Raw genomic sequence first — 19,127 nt, 5'->3', positions numbered from 1 at the left:
CTTCTTCTTAGATTAAAATAGAGTTGCCCACACAGTTACACGAAAAACATCATTTGTTGTTTACCTTCTACCATGTCAGCTGTGATAGTTCAAGCAAAGGGACTACCAAAAAGAAGGACATAATTGAAGCACAAGGTATGATTGACTTGGATTTTCTGTGTTGAATTCAAAGTCTGACACTCATTTCATAGCTTCTGAAGATTTATCATTAAATCAATCATTTTCTTGTTGCTGGTTACATTAAAGAGAGTCCAATGCTAAATATATTTACTAACTTCAATAGCATTTTTAGAAAAATAAGCTGACTGTCAATTGCTTTTTAAGATTGAAATTGCACTCTAACTGCTGTAGATAAAAATGGGTGCTTTGTTCCATTGGGTAGAACCCTTCTAACATGTTTAACAGGATTTTAGCGGAGGAAGTAAAAGACTCACCAAGTCTTGCTAGATGAGGGTGGGTTGTGTTATATTATATACTTAAGGTGTGAATATTTAAAATGTTTTTTCTTTGCATTTTTTGTAGTTGGGTATTCTTGGCTTCAGCTGTTGAAAGATGGAAGAGTAGTGACAAATGAACAACATATCCCAGTAGCTGCATACCTTCCATGTGGATATCTCAACAATCAAGAACCTGGCATGATCAAAGTAAAAAAACCAACAGCACAATAATGATTGATTATTTTTCATAGAACTTGATAGGGCAGAGTTGTTAAAACACACACACAAAAGCAAACATCAGTTTTTGTATCTAAATATGCAAGATGTTCAAAGTGCATTACTAAATTTTTGTCATTTTCAAATTTTAAAGTGTCAAGCCTGCTCACTGTCATGTGTCCCTGACTGGCTGTGAAATATTTTTTCCTTGCAAATAAATGAAAGCATCAGTTTATTATGGTTCTTGCTACAGAAAGTACACCATGCATTTCGAATCCTTGGTTTACCAAACAAGCCATGGTTTAGTGTTATATTTAAACCAGGCCATTTATATCCATATTTGGCATTTGTTAACTCAAGAGTAGATGGGAAATCTTTCATTTGTGCTAAAGAAACAAACCATTATTGGACAACATATGGTTAATTCATGGTTTGCTTTTAAAAAGCATGGCTTTTCTGCATGTGCAGACCAGGCCAACATGTCCATATTTGGTGTAATAACAATACTTATGTAATATCAACAGTATTTTAACTGTCTTCTCTATATACAGCATTCTGGTTCTGAAATTAAATGGGTAGATGGAGGCAAACCACTGTTAAAGATTTCAACCCATCTGGTTTCCACTGTATATACACAGGTAGGCTATTCCACTAGAGCTTTTTACCACATTTTTTGAGTTGAATGTGCTGTTAGATTGTACATAACTGGAGGGCAGGATGACTAAAGTCCATGTTCAGGCTGAATTGGATTAGGTAGGGGGGAGAGAAGCGAAAAATAATTTTTGGTCTTCTGGTGCATATTATAAAATCTTTGCTGTTATAGCACACCAAGCAAGCAAAAGCAAACTTCATAAGCTTTGGCTGTGAGATTAATGTAGCTCCAAGAATCAGGAGTTATGCAAAGTTTAAATTGCTGAGAATTCCGTCACATTGCTTTATTCTTCTCAAGCTTAATTTTGATGGATGCTTGAAAGGAGGAACATTTTGGTCCTATTTACAGTGGATTTCTTTTATCTAGAGGTAGTGACACATTTAGGGACACAGGTGGCGCTGTGGGTTAAAGCCTCAGCGCCTAGGACTTGCCGATCGAAAGGTCGGCGGTTTGAATCCCTGCTGCGGGGTGCGCTCCCGCTGCTCAGTCCCAGCGCCTGCCAACCTAGCAGTTCGAAAGCACCTCCGGGTGCAAGTAGATAAATAGGGACCGCTTACCAGCGGGAAGGTAAACGGCGTTTCCGTGTGCAGCGATGTCACGCTGGCCACGTGACCCGGAAGTGTCTCCGGACAGCGCTGGCCCCTAGCCTCTTGAGTGAGATGGGCGCACAACCCCAGAGTCTGTCAAGACTGGCCCGTACGGGCAGGGGTACCTTTACCTTTACCTAGTGACACATTTGATCAAATCAATTTGGATTATGTGTTAATTGACTTAACCTGTTTTTGCCTTTCTTTTCCTAGGACCAGCACTTAAACAATTTCTTCCATTATTGTCAAAAAACTGAGTCTGGAGCTCAAGCCTTAGGAGTTGATCTTGTGAAGTATCTTAAGGTATATAATTTATACCATGGGTAGGCAAACTAAGGCCCAGGAGCCGGATCCGGCCCAATTGCCTTCTAAATCCGGGAAATCTGGGAATCAGCGGGTTTTTACATGAGTAGAATGTGTCCTTTTATTTAAAATGCATCTCCGGGTTATTTGTGGGGCATAGGAATTTGTTCTCCCCCCCAAAAAAAAAAAGTCCAGCCCCCTACAAGGTCTGAGGGACAGTGGACTGGCCCCCTGCTGAAAAGGTTTGCTGACCCCTGATATATACCTGATATATGGCTTGCTAGTGTAGACTGTCATACTAAATTATAGTTAATCTTCCTTAATTGTGGCTTGAAATGTAGCCTGAATTTGAGTCTTCCTGTGGTATGCCACAACGCAACGTGCGGGGAGGAAGTGCTTATGTGTAACTAGCACATATTTTAGACTTCCTTTATATTTTAGCCATACTGTTATATTTTGCCATGCAAAATATGCACATTGCAATGTAGCGGCTGCGAAATATTTTCAACATTTAATCAACTTTTATTTCACAAATGTCTTGACAAGTATTTTAACAAGGCAGCATTAGCCACTATCATATTAAACACATGTCATCTTATCCCACAGCATGATGCTTTTGTGCTGATTTCAGTATTCTCTGCTGAATTGCTATTTAATAATGTATCCTGTATATGTATACCTTCAACTCCCAGTGCACTCTCTCATTTACCCCATCTGCTTGAAATCTGACAGGCTATGGAATAGCATCAGATGTTGCATAGGAAACCATTTACTTATATTCTTAGATTTCCACATTTCCTCCTAGAATAAGTTACGCATAAGTCCTGTTATTTCAATAGAACTTGCTTCCAAGTAAAGTTTCTGAAGATTGTTAGCTTTACACTTCTGATTTATTTTTTTTTAAGTACGTTTTGATTCTCATACAATTCTGATTTCATTTTATTATTTTCTTAATTTAGAGTCTTCATGCTATGGAGGGCCATGTGATGATAGCTTTCCTGCCTACTATTTTAAACCAATTGTTTAGAGTCCTTACTAGAGCAACCCAAGAAGAAGTTGCAGTGAACGTGACAAGGTAAACATTTTGATGCAACAGTCCTGGTACATTTCATCACCTAAAAAGCAATTTTGGGGTATTAGTTTGCCAAGGTTGTTCTAATTTTTGTCAAAGTACTTTGCAATGATATTTTATGGTCACTTCATTTTATTTAGGGTTATTATCCATGTAGTTGCCCAGTGTCACGAAGAAGGGCTGGATAGCTACTTGAGGTCCTATGTCAAGGTAGGATTCATACAAAGATGCTTTATCAAAAATTGTACCATTAACATCTGTAATAATTGCTTCTGCATTATGCTAATCTAATTTCGCTTTTTGTCTTGCCAAGTATGCTTACAAAGCAGAGCCTTACATTGCTACTGAATATAAGACCGTACATGAAGAACTTGCCAAATCCATGACAACAATCTTGAAGCCATCTGCTGACTTTCTCACAAGCAACAAGCTGTTAAAGGTATTATTGAAAAAAACTTTGATTGCTGCTTTTCTTGGTATTACCTATTTAACTGTGCGGGGTTGTTCTATAACCAGATTGAAGTCTTAAGTGCTGCTGAAGCATTGCTTTTCCATAAAGTGGAATTTAAGTGGAGATTCCACACTGCACTTAATATACAGATATATTATCCGGGATCTGCCCTTCTTCATGGCTATGAACCTTCTATAATGTTCGCTCACAAGTAAATTCTGTTCAGCAAAGCCCCTTTCCAGTGTTTATAAGTGTCTTGTTTGCAGGACCTACATCTTTTTTTCTTTTCTGATGATTATGACTAGGGAATTACTGTCTGTTGGTTGCCCCAGTTTTGGTTTCTTTTCTTGCGAGGAAGAACTTTAATTATCCATTTCTTTACATTGCTTTTCTTATATCCTTTCAGTTTAAGCAAAACTTTTTGAATGGCAGTTAAGTTACTATTCACTGCTATTCCGTCAGCCACAATTGACAGGAAGCAATCAACTGAGCAGGGTCTGCAAAGAATAAACTTTTAATTAAAAGCTTAGAAGACCTAAAAAGTCTCAAAAGCACTTTGGTTGTACTGCAACTGCATGCTATTGCAAAAGATAAAAATGGTGGCAAATCAGATATTTAAAAAAGCATGAGGAGACCAGACAGAAAAAACTGGATTGCAACAATTTGACAAAGTTATCTACATTTTTTATTTTAAAAAATGAGTAAACAAAGAGTAGTAATTCCAGTGGAAACCATTTAACAATAATCCCATTAACAATAAACATTTTATGCATTACAGATATAAATGGACTGCTTGTATAATGTATTGATTTTATTTTGTTTTAATAGTACTCCTGGTTTTTCTTTGAAATTCTAATCAAATCAATGGCCCAGCACCTGCTAGAAAATGCTAAAGTAAAGGTACGTATAATATTCTGAAGAGGCTTCATAAACAGCTAGTCCCCTTAATTCTAGGCACTTCCAGTTTTTTGTTGTATGAAAATGGAACAATGCATAAGTCCAATTATTTCTTTAGTACAGCCTTCCACAACCTCCCAACCTGGTGCCCATCAGCCCCAGCCTGGCCAGTTTATTTTTATATTTTAGTAACATATGAAGGAGTATCAAACAGAATTATATCAAAGATGTTCCTGCTCTAAATAATCCATTTTATTAGAGCCAACGTGGAATAGTTGTGCTTGACATAGTCCAGAGGACAGAAGTCCAATGCCACACTCACCTGTGAAGCTCGCTGGATGACCTTGGGTTGGTCACTATCTCTTAGTTTAACATACTTCACAGGATTGTTGAGAGGATAAAATGAGAGGGGGGAAAGAGAACCACATTGGCTGGAGAAAGGGCAGGATATAAGTCTAGTTAATAATAAACAGATGCCAGTGATATTCAGAAACTTTTTTTGTCTTTTCCTCTTGGTTTGAATTTTTAACTACCAATTCTCAAACACCTGGTAAGGGTAAAAGGATAATTTTGTCAATATCTGTTGGTTAATTTTTTCCCTAGTTGTTACGAAATCAGAGATTTCCAGCATCTTATCATCACGCTGTAGAAACTGTAGTAAACATGTTGATGCCACACATTACTCAGAAGTATAAAGATAACCCAGAAGCTTCAAAAAATGCAAACCATAGCCTTGCTGTCTTCATAAAAGTGAGTATGGTTCTTTGTTGGCCTTTCTTGAAGGAGGCTTCACTTAGTCACCATAACAATACCTGAAGTGTTACGAAAATTTCTCTTTGGCCCACAAGCCAAATTTGGCCTGGCAGGAGGTCCAATTTGCCCCAAACCATGCCCCTGGGTGGATGGGAGCACATTGTTAAATCCAGTGGGGAACAGCTGCATGCAGCCAAGGCACGGCTGGGGCTTTTAACTCCCCTGCTGTCATGAGTTAATGACTAGGGGTTAAATCCTGTTCAGTTTGACAGGATTCCATGGAAACTACTTCCTCATTCAGGAGGAGGGTTGTATTGGACTCTTGCTAAACAGCAGCAGCCATCTCAGAAACAAAACTTTGCAAGCTCTTGCATTGTGTTTGTGAGAGGAGTGCTTTTTCTCAGCTGATCTGCAAAATGCAGGGGGAAGAAACCTGCTTTTGGCAAATTGGCATTGGGAGGGACCTCTCTTGCACATGTTGATGCCTGCAAAATGCCAGCTTCTGTGCCCCCACCTCCCCATGGGGAGGGGAGAAAGAACCACTTTGCTTGTCCTGTGTTTGATGCTTTGGGAATTGTTGAACACAGGGCTAGCAACCTCCTATGTGCAGTTTTCCCAAGCACCCAACAGCCACCAGGTTTGGGAACCCTAAGCAAGGGATTTTGACAGGTAGTTGGGTGTGCCCCACCACTGTCATAGCAATTGCTCATGCAGAACTCAAACTGTTCTTAAGCTTTTCTTTCCTCTCATGGTCAACATGATGCAGCAGGTTTAGAAAGCAATAGCTGTCAATCTCTCTCCCACCCCCACCCCAATAAATTGGCATATGAAAGAAAAGTATGTGTCAAGAAAATAGATAATGTAAATCTTTGATTAAAGCTGATTTTGAATGTTCTGCTATTAATTATAGATAGTACTGAGATGATAGAAGTGCAGCACTTTTGAAATAAGAATCCTGCAGTTCTGGGGTTTTTTGCCAGTTATCATTGATCCTGGATTGATAGTGAAGACTATGAATTCATAGTCTCTCATCATAAGTGGTTATGTACAATAAAAACTTGTTTGAAATGTGGTGTACAATAAGAAGTTCATATGAGATTATTAAATCTTTGATTTAATTTAGAAATATATAATTTATGAGTCATGTATTAAGCATCTGATGCTTGGCACCCGAATGCTGCTTTAGGCTAGTTTAGTTTTTATAGATTTTTTTTTTCTTGGAAGTAGCTATAAAAATATAACCTACTAGCTACCATGCCTTTAGAATGCTCTTGTGACTTTTTCTGCTTTTGCAGAGATGTTTCACCTTTATGGACAGAGGATTTGTGTTCAAGCAAATTAATAACTATATCAGCTTCTTTGCTCCAGGAGATCCAAAGGTACTGTATAGCTTTGTTGTAAGAAATTGTGTTGCCATTGCCATTTTGGTTTTTTTTTGGGGGGGGGGTTTGTCCCAGGTCCCCAGCTTACCTAGAGAACCCCATTTGGCTCCCTTTGTGGGCAGAGTGGGTGGAAAAGGCTTGTCCTGGATGCGATCCCCTCTGCAGTGTTGACTGACTCATAGCACAGACAGGTCTTCCACAGGGAACTAATGTGAGCTTCCATTTGGTTGATTGAGGACCAGAGCCTGGCAGTTTAACCCTACTTGCCACTGAGCAGCTCTCCTTAAGGGATCTTGGGCTGTTGCTTTCTACCTAAAACAGAGCTCACGGGTGGCATGAATTCTAGTTTGCCTGAGAGGCCCACTAGACTTGCCCACACCCAGATTGCCCTGTACTCATGCCAGCTCCTCATTTCTAGTTGAGTTCTGCAGATGGGGCTATACGATGGATAGTTCCTTGTCCTCATGCTAGACCAAACCCAGTTTGCTGTAACCAGTAAAAGTTGTGTCCTTGTTACACCCATGAAAGGTCTGTGTTCGTAAATTTGTGTCCTGTAACTGCAGCCTTCATGCATGTAGCATTCTGATACATACATTTTATGGGCAGTGGTTTTTTCTTAGTTGCAATATTAAATACATTTCCAAAGCAGAGCTTGGTTGCTTTTTAGTTTCCAAGAATATCTTCATCTTATCTCACAAAGCAGGCAAGATTTCACCATGTGTAAGCTGGAAATTGGTTAAACAAAAAGATCTGCTATATTTCATATTTCTAATAAAATTAGAAAAAATATAATGAGCCCTCATGTTATCAGAATATGTGTGTCCTTGTATGAAAACATTGTATGGAAATCAGACAGTGTGCTGTTTGTTTATTGGGTCTTCTTAGCCATCCTTTCAAAGAACTGAAACCAGACATTAAAAATCTTTTGCTTGCTTATTGAATTTAAATATGCTAATTTTGTTAAACAACCAATTTTATGACTTCAACATATTTTTGCAGACCCTCTTTGAATTCAAATTTGAATTTCTCCGGGTAGTATGTAATCATGAACACTACATTCCTTTGAATCTGCCTATGCCTTTTGGAAAAGGCAGGATTCAGCGATATCAAGGTAAATTTACATTTGAAAAGATAATTTGACATTGTTGTCTTGTAAGAAAAATCTTGAAATCTATTGTGACTTGATACATGTATATTGGGGTTCTTTAATTGTGAGATGGAGATTTTATTTCTGTCTCCTCTAATTTTCACCAGTTTCTATAATAAAGTGATAGAGTGAAAGCAGATAGGTAAGTAATTTAGTTCTGGTGTAACACACACACACACACACACACACACACTGTCTCATTAGTATTGTTTCTTTGTGTTGTCTCAAACCAGAAAAGCTATTTGTTACTTATTGGTTTTGTCCTACTTTGCTTCTTTTTTTCCTTTGAATTAGCTTTTCTTTCACCAACAGTGGAATCCTATGACACTCCTATAGGTAGGTGTGGAGTGTGCTGTTTGATCCTACACTGACTTTCTAATTTAAAAACCATGGTGACTTGTGTAAAAAGGAAGAATGTGCAGTAATTCCATTTGTGAGTCATGCTACACTGCTATAGATAAAATAAAGCTTTTAAAATAAATTTGACGTGCTTATTTGGAAACAAATTGAATGCATGAACATGTCACTATAAATTGATTGAAAACATTCCAGAGCTTTCATCTTGCTAGTACAAGCCAGAGTATCAAGGAACACTTATTTTCTTTCAGTTGTCCTGTGCTTGCATGGATGCTTCAAGCTTGTGTGTATTGAATAGCAGCTCCCCTGCACTTCATTGCAGAATCCTTGATACAGAAAGGGTTTTCAAAAAGTATTTTGTGATGTGGCCTGCTACTCAAAGGGAATAAATTCCCTCTGGGTATGCTCATGCTCTCTTTGGAACCTGTTTTGTGTCAGCAAGCTTTGCTGATGCTAATTGTGGAGCAGCAGGGGTGGGATTAGTTGTGAATCATTTTTGAGTGACTCAGATTCAATGAAGACTATGGGGTACTTTGCAATGAATCACATACCTAACTTTCTCCAGCAGTCATAAATATTAAATTATCCTTTAAAGTGAAATTTCAAGTTCTCAAAATTCAAAAGGACTCATTCTGTCTTTCCACCTGCTGGACCTGTCATTGGACCAACAGAATGGAATTATTACGCATGAAGCCAGGCACACAAATATAAAGGCCCAACCTTTTAAGGATATATTAATTATGGGGTCTCCAAAAGCTGCCTCATCAGCCTCTTGTTGTCTACAACATGCTGACACAGATGGTAGACGCTCACTACAGCTGGAGTCATGGGGCATGTTTTCTTCCTGCTTTTCTTCTGTTTCACAGTGCGTAAGCAAAATAAGGCCTTTCCCACCATTTCCCAAGTTCTGTTTACATTTCTTTAGATGTATTTCCTGGAAATATTTGTGTCCAATGCATCACATTCTAGGTGCTTGCCTTTTTTCCAACCAAGAAAAGGAAGGCTAGCTAGCTGTGTGTCCAGTTCTTGGGCTAAATAAAAAAGTAATATTAAAAACAAGAAGTTTGATAATACAAGTGCCACTGAATTACTAGTTACGCCATTGGTTGTTTTCTTTTTAAAAAATGCATGTTCAGTTTTGTCACAGATATCTGACCTTTTGCTTGTAGTCACCCACACTTGCTTGGTTTTAGCAGAACATATTTGTGCGAAAGTGTGGTTGTCTGAAAATTATTTATAATGCACAAATGTTGCTCTGTAGCCACATAAAGCATGAAAGAGATTGACTTGGACCACAGCAGACCACTAATTTAGTTCTTTTCCAAGAGTTCATATTTAGTCAGTAAGCCACTATGTACTCAAGAGAGTAAATTACTGAATTACTCTCAGTACCGGTGACTCTCCATTTACATGGGGCTTCCATTTTGGGGCCCCATGCTCATATGCGAAATCATGTAAAATAGAGAGCACCCTGCAAGTCCTCCTGGCTCAGCAGGTGGAGAGCTACTCCAGAGCCCAAAGAGGAAGGGTCTCCTCGTGAACTGGAGGGGCTGCAGGGCTTTTTTGAGATGCTCAGCCTTCCCATCTCATCCTCTTTGGGCTCTGGGAAGGGTCTCCTCATGAGCCAGAGGCTTGTTGAGGCTGCTCAACAAAGCCCTCCTACCCCTTTGGCTTGTGGGAGCCGGAGGGATGGCAGGGCTTGGTTGACCAACCTAGCTGACGTGCCTGGGGAAGCTTCTTCCCCACTCGTGTCAGCTGTGGAAGCTCTGCCATCCCTCCAACTCAGTTGACCAGGTGATTCCCATTTCCTGGTACCTCTTCTGGGTATCTGGCACTGTGTGCCCATAGTAGTGCGCAAATAGAATGTACGTAAACTGGGAATTGCCTGTAATTCATTACTACTTAGATATTTTCATTTTTTCGTCTTGGCTCTGCTTATAAAAAGCAAAAGAACAATCTATAGATACACTATTGTTTTTCTAATAAATAAGAGGACATGGAATGTAGTGAACATTGTGGTGCTTCCAAATGGCAATGGATTGCATCTTTCTGTATTAGAATATACCCTTTCTTAACTGTGGTGTTTGCTTTCAGACCTTCAGCTTGACTATTCCTTATCAGATGAGTTCTGCAAGCATCACTTCTTGGTAGGACTGCTGTTGAGGGAGGTGGGAAATGCCCTGCAAGAGTTCAGAGACATCCGTCAAATTGCAATCAGTGTTTTGAAGAATTTGATGATAAAGCATTCTTTGGATGACAGATATGCTTCCAGGGTAAGTGTATTTTCAGAAGCTTTTTTAGTTACATTAAGTGCGGAGGTTTTTGTGACTTGGGTCCTAAGAAAAGTTGATTTAAGGAAACGAACTGAAGAAATGTTTTATATCCCTTCTTCCTTATTGTAACCGCCTGTGCCCCATGAGAATCCTCTGCGTGGGAGGTTGAGGGGCTCTCCTGAACAAAGTTGGATGTGGGTATATGGGACTATTGGGAATCCCATATTAGGCTGCAATTTACAGATAAATTGAAGTTCATGAAATGAAAGATCACCTTTCCATTCTTCTCCCAACAGGCCTCCATGCTCTGTCCCCACATTGTTCAGGAGGGGGCACCACCTCTCTGGAGAAGCTTTGTGGAGGTTGTAGGTAGTTGCAGGAGGGAGGAGGGGATTGAAATATTTCCCTCTATGAACTTCACAAAGCTAGCCTGTGTATGTTACAAAATACCTGCAGTGCTTATTTACTGAAGTTTCACAAATAAAGTCAGTCTAATCCCAGGGCTTCTCTACTCATGCTTTAATAGTAGATGCAGAGATCATAGCCAATAGAGGATTCTAAACTTACTGCACTTCTCTGAATAGGGGGAGCCTGTCTGTGCACCAGAACTCTTTTTTCTTTGTAAGCAGAGATCCTCTGAGGTGAGGTTCGAGAACACTGCCTCTATTACCAGCTCAAGCAAGAGTGAATCATTGGGCAAAGATAGACTTGCTCACCTGGCAAAATATGCTTCTTGCACTATGAAATCTATTATTTATTCTCACCTTGCCATACTTGTTGAGCTTTTTTCTTAATTGCTAACATTGTGATTAGCAAATTTAGATTCAGTAAACTTATGACTCCCACCTGACTGCAAAAAGGATATGTTTGAGGGCTTTCAGCTTAACATCTGTTCCTTTTAAATGTGCAAGAACCAAAAATCAGGCTATAAGTCTAGCTCCACAACAGCGAATATCTGAAATGTGAGTGTGTGTATATTCCTATTGAATAATGAGAACTAAAATGTTTTGGTACAGAGCCATCAAGCGAGAATAGCTACGTTGTATTTGCCAACCTTTGGGGTGCTGATAGAAAATGCCCATCGAATTGATGTCAAGGATATTTCACCTTTCCCTATTAATGCTTCCAGCAGTGTGAGTGGATATTTTTATTTCTGAAACTTTAAAGCTTGAAAAAATTCTAGTGTAAAAATAGACCACTTTTAGGCATATTAAAGGAAGTGAAATTATTTCTTTTTTAACAGAGTACAAAAGATGAATCCCTTAGCTTGCCAGCTGCAAATCCACTGATGACTCCTCAAAAATCTGTGAATACTCTTGATAGCAACCTCCACAAGGACGTGTTTGGTGCTATATCAGGCATTGGTAACCATTTAAAAATATTTTTTACACTTATTTTAATTCTTCTAAGAAATGAAATTTGATACTTTACATGTAGATCTTTTATTGGTGAAAATGATCTTTTGAGGGATGTGATGTTGATGTGGCATAGTGGATGGTGTTTGAACTTAGGTCACTGAGACATGGGTTCAAAATGTGAGTCTGTTGTTGATGCTGTGAATGGGTGGGGTATTATCTTGTCATGTGATGGAGGCAGGAGAGCAAAGAACTCTGGGAGGCAGGTGTGGTCACTCCTCAGTTTTTTCTCTCCTGCCTGACAGAGCAGTTCATTTTCCTGCTCTCGCTGATCTCTCTTTTCAGTTAGGTTTTTAAATTAATTTTCTATCTAATTTTGATAACTTTCCCATATACTTCTTCATCCTTTACCTTACGGTTTCTCCTTCTTTCCATTTCTGTGTTCTATTTCTAACTTCACGTCCCTTTAAGCCCTTATATTACTTAAAAATAACGAATTTCCACACAGTTACAGAGCTTGTTCCCATGAAACTCTCTCAGCCAAATCTACTTTATCAGTTGGTTACAGTATAAGGAAAAAATGGGGTACTCATTAGTTTCTTGAATGGGATATAAAATAATGAAGTCATATATATGTATATGCATATCCTATAACTAAATACCGTATTTTTCCATCTATAAGACACCCCATGTATAAGATACTCCCTGTTTTGGGGGACTCAGATTTAAGAAAATGGGGAGAATATGTATCTGTGTGTAAGACGCCCCCTAATTTTTGACATTTTAAAGGGAAAAAACCCTAGTCTTATACACAGGAAAATACGGTAAGTCTGTATTTCTTCGCATTCACATATCTCCTACTGATAAATCCAGATGTTGAATTCTGTCAGCTGAAATATGCACCCAGCTGGCAACCCCTTTACAAGCCAGTTTCTGGCATCTACCTAGCATATAGATACTGGAAGGGTCATTTGAATAAAAGAGGGGCAGTTGAATGCAGGTGGAATCTCACACTAGCAGAGCCTCTAATGTATCGCTTTTCTACCATCTTATTATTCAGCATCCACATATACCTCTTCGACTCCAAATGTTAATTGTGTAAGAAATGCAGACTCAAGAGGTTCTCTTATAAGTACAGATTCAGGAAACAGTCTCCCAGAAAGACATAGTGAAAAGAGCAATTCCCTTGACAAGGTAAGGGTACTTTTATATATTTGTGCCTGTAATATAATAATAATAATAATAATAATAATAATAATAATAATAATAATAATAATAATTTATTATTTGTACCCCACCCATCTGGCTGGGTTTCCCCAGCCACTCTGGGCGGCTTCCAACAGAAAAGAAAAATACACTAAAATGTCACATATTAAAAACTTCCCTGAACAGGGCTGCCTTCAGATGTCTTCTGAATGTCAGGTAGTTGTCCATCGCCTTGACATCCGGTGGGAGGGCATTCCACAGGGCGGGTGCCACCACCGAGAAGGCCCTCTGCCTGGTTCCCTGCAACTTGGCCTCTCGCAGGGAGGGAACCGCCAGAAGGCCCTCGGAGCTGGACCTCAGTGTCCGGGCAGAACGATGGGGGAGGAGACGCTCCTTCAGATATACTGGACCGAGGCCATTTAAGGCTTTAAAGGTCAGCACCAACACTTTGAATTGTGCTCGGAAACGTACTGGGAGCCAATGTAGGTCTTTCAAGACCGGTGTTATATGGTCTCGGCGGCCACTCCCAGTCACCAGTCTAGCTGCCGCATTCTGGATTAGTTGTAGTTTCCGGGTCACCTTCAAAGGTAGCCCCACGTAGAGCGCATTGCAGTAGTCCAAGCGGGAGATAACCAGAGCATGTACCACTCTGGCAAGACAGTCCGCAGGCAGATAGGGTCTCAGCCTACGTACCAGATGGAGCTGGTAAACAGCTGCCCTGGATACAGATTTGACCTGTGCCTCCATGGACAGCTGTGAGTCCAAAATGACTCCCAGGCTGCGCACCTGGTCCTTCAGGGGCACAGTTACCCCATTCAGGACCAGGGAATCCTCCACACCTGCCCGCCTCCTGTCCCCCAAAAACAGTACTTCTGTCTTGTCAGGATTCAACCTCAATCTGTTAGCCGCCATCCATCCTCCAACCGCTTCCAGACACTCACACAGGACCTTTACCGCCTTCACTGGTTCTGATTTAAAAGAGAGGTAGAGCTGGGTATCATCTGCATACTGATGAACACCCAGCCCAAACCTCCTGATGATCCCTCCCAGCGGCTGCATGTAGATGTTGAAAAGCATGGGGGAGAGGACAGAACCCTGAGGCACCCCACAAGTGAGCGGCCAGGGGTCTGAACACTCATCCCCCACCACCACTTTCTGAACACGGCCCAGGAGGAAGGAGCGGAACCACTGTATGACAGTGCCCCCAGCTCCCAGCCCCCCAAGACGGTCCAGAAGGATGTCATGGTCGATGGTATCAAACGCCGCTGAGAGATCCAGCAGAACTAGGAAACAGCTCTCACCTTTGTCCCTAGCCCGCCGGAGATCATCAACCAGTGCGACCAAGGCAGTTTCAGTCCCATGATGAGGCCTGAATCCCGACTGGAAGGGATCCAAATGGTCCGCTTCTTCCAGGCGTGCCTGGAGTTGTTCAGCAACCACTCGCTCAATCACCTTGCCCAAGAATGGAAGGTTTGAGACTGGGCGATAATTGGCCATCGTGGCCGCATCTAAAGATGGTTTTTTAAGAAGCGGTTTGATAACCGCCTCTTTCAGCGGGTCTGGGAAGGCTCCCTCACGGAGGGAAGCATTCACCACCCCACGAAGCCCATCGCCCAGTCCTTCCCGGCTAGCTTTTATAAGCCAGGATGGGCAAGGATCCAGGAGACAGGTGGTTGGCTTCACTCGTCCAAGCAGCCTGTCCACATCCTCGGAGGTAACAGATTGAAATTGATCCCACACAACTTGACCAGACAGGACTCTACCACTCTCCCGCCCCGGCCCTGCTCCCACGGTGGAGTCTACTTCTTCCCGAATCTGAGCGATTTTATCTGCAAAAAAATTTGCAAAATCATTGCAGGAGAACATGTGGCCCGTACTGGGCCCCGATGTTACAGGTGGTTCCGCTAGATTGTGAACCACCTGAAAGAGTCTCCTGCTGCTGTTTTCTGCAGATGCAATAGAGGCGGTGAAGAAAGTCTTCTTCGCCGTCGCTATCGCCACTTGGTAGGCTCGACGTTGAGCTCTAACCCGTGTCCGGTCAGATTCAGAATGAGTTATCCGCCACCGGCGCTCTAGCCGTCTCAACGATTGTTTCATTGCCCTCAGATCTGTGGAAAACCACGGGGCTCTCTGGGCTTCATGCAATCGGAGAGGGCGCTTCGGAGCCAAACAGTCAATAGCCCTGGTTAACTCCACATTCCAGCGGGCCACCAGGGAATCGGCTGAAAGGCCATCAACATGGGATAAAGCATCCCCTACCACTCTCTGGAAACCATTTGGATCCATTAAGTGGCGGGGGCGGACCATCCGAATCGGTCCCACCTCCCTGCAGAGGGGATGGGTCGCACTCTAATCTTGCTTTTTTGCTACTAATGTATAACTTGCTCCGCTAAGGGAAAACGAGTAGCCATTTCTAGTTCTTCTCTTATTCTACATTAAATAAAATGTGTCTAGCTGTAAGGGGAGGACCCTATTGAGTGAAAATTAATTTCTAGAGAAAACCATGCCACTGTCTCAATAAATATGGTATATGTGTATTACCTATGTGTATATATAAAGGTAAAGGGACCCCGTAATTTTTCCTGCATTCATGCAGTCAAAAAAATAGCCAAAATAAGTTGGTATTATATACGTGTATATGATACCAACTTATTTTGACTGTTTTTTAGTCTGCATGAATGCAGGAAAATTTACAATAAATTAATATTTTTAGAAAATATAGTACCATTCTTTGAAGGACACTCTTAATTCACCAAGGCCTGTCTCCAATAGTAGCCATACTCAGTGTAAAGCCATTAAAATTAAGGGGGATAACTTAGGTTCATTAATTTCAGTGGATTTGCTTAGAGTGTGACTACCATTGGATATAGCCCTACTTGTCTTAGCTCACTGGTATAAATCCACATGGTTGCTTTCAGTGAAAGAGTTTTAATAATTAAGCATATTTAGCCTCTCACGTTCAGTTGCATTTGCCTTTTACCTGTCATACTTCTAACATTTTGAGGTTGGATCTTGTGGCAGTCACACCATGGTTTAATGTTTTCTTCTTGACCCTGACATGCCGCCTTGTGGCAGAGGGAGAAACTTCTCAGAAGGCATTCTGCTCATACATTATTTACTAGTGGAGAGGAACGAGAACACTACCATTCATCCAAGAAAAAGCGTGTTACAGTGGATTTTTCACTATTGACAGTTCCGTCTTTACCAGAGAGAGATTTCCATGCTGTTGTGTCTCCTCCATTACAAGAAGTATTCATTTTTGTGTGGTTTATTTGGTTAAGTTTCTGAGTGCAGCTTGTTGCCAATTTTGCCCTGAGCATTGAAGAAGCTTCTATTGGAAAGGAAACAGTATCTTAATTGTTTGAAAGTATCATGGCATACTGAAATGTAAAAAACCACACCATCAGATTTGTTAATGATCTGCACACTGTAAGGCTGCTTCTGCTAAATGGCAAAATTGTCATTAATTATTTTTTTTCTTCACGGTAATGGCTTGATTTGCAGTGTGAAGCAATTGACAGTAGTACTGAAATTTTAAAACTTGGTGAGCCTTTTTGAATATCATATGTTCAGGTTATACTCATTTCTTGCCTGACATAGCTGCTATTTTATTATACATTTCATGATGGTACTTATCCTAGCTGACTTACTTCTAAGCTTTTCTCCTGGCTGATAATATTTTATTTGGGCTGATTGATTTCAAAGCAAGTTGCCTTTTGAGGCTACAGTGTTGGGTGTAGAGCTTTCCTGCAGCAACAAATATTGCAGAAAGTCTTTACAACTCAGGAATGGAAGTCAGAAGACCTGAGTTGATCTTAATAGGATTGAAAGACTACTCTGCATATGTAATTGTATATTTTTTTCCTCAAAATTAGTATGCCTGGGGGAAGGCATGCAGGCAAACATAGGCCTGAAACATCTGTAAGGCTTATTTAATTAATTAATGCAAGTTTAAGCATTTACTGTCAAATTGTCTTTGGCTTTTGTGTGATATTCCTGTTTCCTGTGTGTCAGATGATCATGCATGCCTACCAGATATTCTGAAACTTCCATATAGTTTCTATTCCATTTTTGGCAGTTATGATGATGCATTATTTCTGTTGGCTCTTTTTATTGTTCAAAGTTATACCATGACACTTCATTCCTTGCTCATAGTCTTCTCTAATTCCACATTAGCTTAAGCTGTTTGTGCGTGTTTGCAGTGTAGTACTTTTGCTATTGTAGTTTGAGGCTCAGAAGTAATTGCTTTATGGTTTGGCATTTCCACATACAAATCACATATTGAAGCATGACTGTATCATACACGTTTAGATACTGACCAGTTGCCCTAAAGAAGATATGCATTTACTTTAACTCTCATCCTTAAGTAGTTTTTCTTGTTTACAAATTGAAGGCTTGAGAAAGGTAGCCATGGAATGTGTACAAAAAAGGAATTGGATCTGGGCACAATGTACAAACTTAGATCGGTCTATATGCTGGTGTGTCTATCAACTTGTGAGTGTTCCTCTCCTCACAAAAGGATCTGGTTTGTGATTTAGGAGTGTTCCACCTTTGTCCTTGGATAACCAACTCTCTCTCTCAATCGGTTTTGAGATGCTGTGTTTGTGCCTTAATGCATTAAGATGAGCCTCTTGTCCCACTGTATTCCTGTATTTTTCAGAACCAACAGATCTGCCCTTTGGGAAGTTCTGTAGTTCGATGTGACAAGCTTGATCAAGCTGAAATCAGGAGTCTACTGATGTGTTTCCTTCATATTTTAAAAAGCATGTCAGATGGTAAGCAAAAGCTTTTCACTTCTTAAATTCTGACAGTGAGTTAACACAATAACTTGGTGTTTTAAACCCCTGTTCAGTAACAGCTGTAACATGTCATGTGTAACTTGGAATGTAATAGCCTCTGTTTGTTTCTCTTCTGATTTGTATTCCTCGTGCTTAATTCTGCAAAAAGTTTTCTGGTTCTGCTGTTATTTATCAGGGCCTGAAGACTTGATTACTTCAGTGCTTCCTGCTTCCCTGCCCCAGAACTCATCTCTGAATTTGGCATTCTACCAACCAAATACTTTCTAGGGGATGTAAACTTATATAAATGAGCAGAAAATGCCCACAAGATGATTATTGCTTAATCCAGACAAGACAAAGGTACCATTGGTGGGTAGTTTATCCCTCTACAGAAGTGGAGTTCAGCCTGCTCTGGATGGGATTCCTCTCCCCACAAAAGGATCAGGTTTGTGGTTTAGGAGTGCTACAACTTTGTCCCTGGATACCCGACGTGTGTTAGTGGCACAGAGCATCTTCCACCAGCTGATGCTCCTTCCGGTCTGAAATGGAGAATCTGGCTCGGTTATCCATGCTCTGCTAAACCTCCATATTAGAATATGGCTATGCATTGTATAAGGGAAACTCCTGGCAATTGCCAAGCACAACTCAAAGCTCTGGCATACATTTACATGGCTGGGGACCTGAGGGAATGCTTCCTTCTATATCATCCAGTTTACACACTTAGGTGATATCTCATACTTGTTCCCCTGCAAACCTACTTAATCCTTCCCGAATCGGTATCTCCCAAAATATCCTTTGAATTTCACATTTCTACAAATGTTGTAATCCAGTTCTTCAATCAAAAAAATGAGCAAAAGGTAAAAATATAATACAGAAATGCTTCATATTAGGGGTTATTGCTTGCATATCACGAGAAATGTGCACTGAAATGCAGAGCAATATTCCTGAGTAGTTTTTTTTAAATCACAAGCTAATGTGGAAATGTGGTGAACTGAGCTTAAGAGTAGAAAAATTAGAAACTGAGAGAAATTGATAGATTGGCCCATTTCTAGTTCAACCTATGTAATCTTGAATAGTATAGAATAGAGAGCCTATACAGAAGAGATGTGGAGTAATAAGCTGTGCACTTGTACCTCAAATGCATATTTAGAAGGCTGTCTGCTGTTAGATGTGTAGTCTCAAACCAGGTTTTGCTTTGTGTAACATACTAGCATTCCTGCTTCCTCTCCTTAAAAGTATTCACATCAGTGATACTCACATT

The 19,127-nt window shown here is 40.4% G+C and overlaps 1 protein-coding gene across 18 annotated transcripts in view; it reads left to right on the top strand.

The window, feature by feature from the left end:
• The window catches only part of DOCK9 (dedicator of cytokinesis 9), a 134,221-nt gene that overhangs the window by 91,035 nt on the left and 24,059 nt on the right, over nt 1–19,127 (top strand). For 9 of the 18 annotated variants that reach the window (XM_081908108.1, XM_081908118.1, XM_081908105.1 and 6 more), the window contains exons 20-35: nt 12–135; nt 523–644; nt 1,205–1,291; nt 2,106–2,195; nt 3,155–3,270; nt 3,408–3,477; nt 3,581–3,706; nt 4,547–4,618; nt 5,219–5,365; nt 6,664–6,747; nt 7,750–7,861; nt 10,349–10,527; nt 11,544–11,660; nt 11,771–11,891; nt 12,943–13,076; nt 17,749–17,863. In XM_081908108.1, coding sequence (XP_081764234.1) covers nt 12–135; nt 523–644; nt 1,205–1,291; nt 2,106–2,195; nt 3,155–3,270; nt 3,408–3,477; nt 3,581–3,706; nt 4,547–4,618; nt 5,219–5,365; nt 6,664–6,747; nt 7,750–7,861; nt 10,349–10,527; nt 11,544–11,660; nt 11,771–11,891; nt 12,943–13,076; nt 17,749–17,863 — 1,816 coding nt within the window. Of the gene's footprint in view, nt 1–11; nt 136–522; nt 645–1,204; nt 1,292–2,105; nt 2,196–3,154; nt 3,271–3,407; nt 3,478–3,580; nt 3,707–4,546; nt 4,619–5,218; nt 5,366–6,663; nt 6,748–7,749; nt 7,862–8,191; nt 8,234–10,348; nt 10,528–11,543; nt 11,661–11,770; nt 11,892–12,942; nt 13,077–16,163; nt 16,338–17,748; nt 17,864–19,127 lie in introns of all 18 variants that reach the window. The other 9 variants (XM_081908111.1, XM_081908110.1, XM_081908114.1 and 6 more) reach the window with 2 other exon arrangements.

The sequence above is a fragment of the Podarcis melisellensis genome, assembly GCF_964234715.1.
Source record: "Podarcis melisellensis genome assembly, chromosome: 4".
Lineage (NCBI taxonomy): Eukaryota > Metazoa > Chordata > Lepidosauria > Squamata > Lacertidae > Podarcis > Podarcis melisellensis.
Note: the sequence above shows the minus strand (reverse complement) of the source record. Positions and strands in the feature narration are given on the sequence as shown.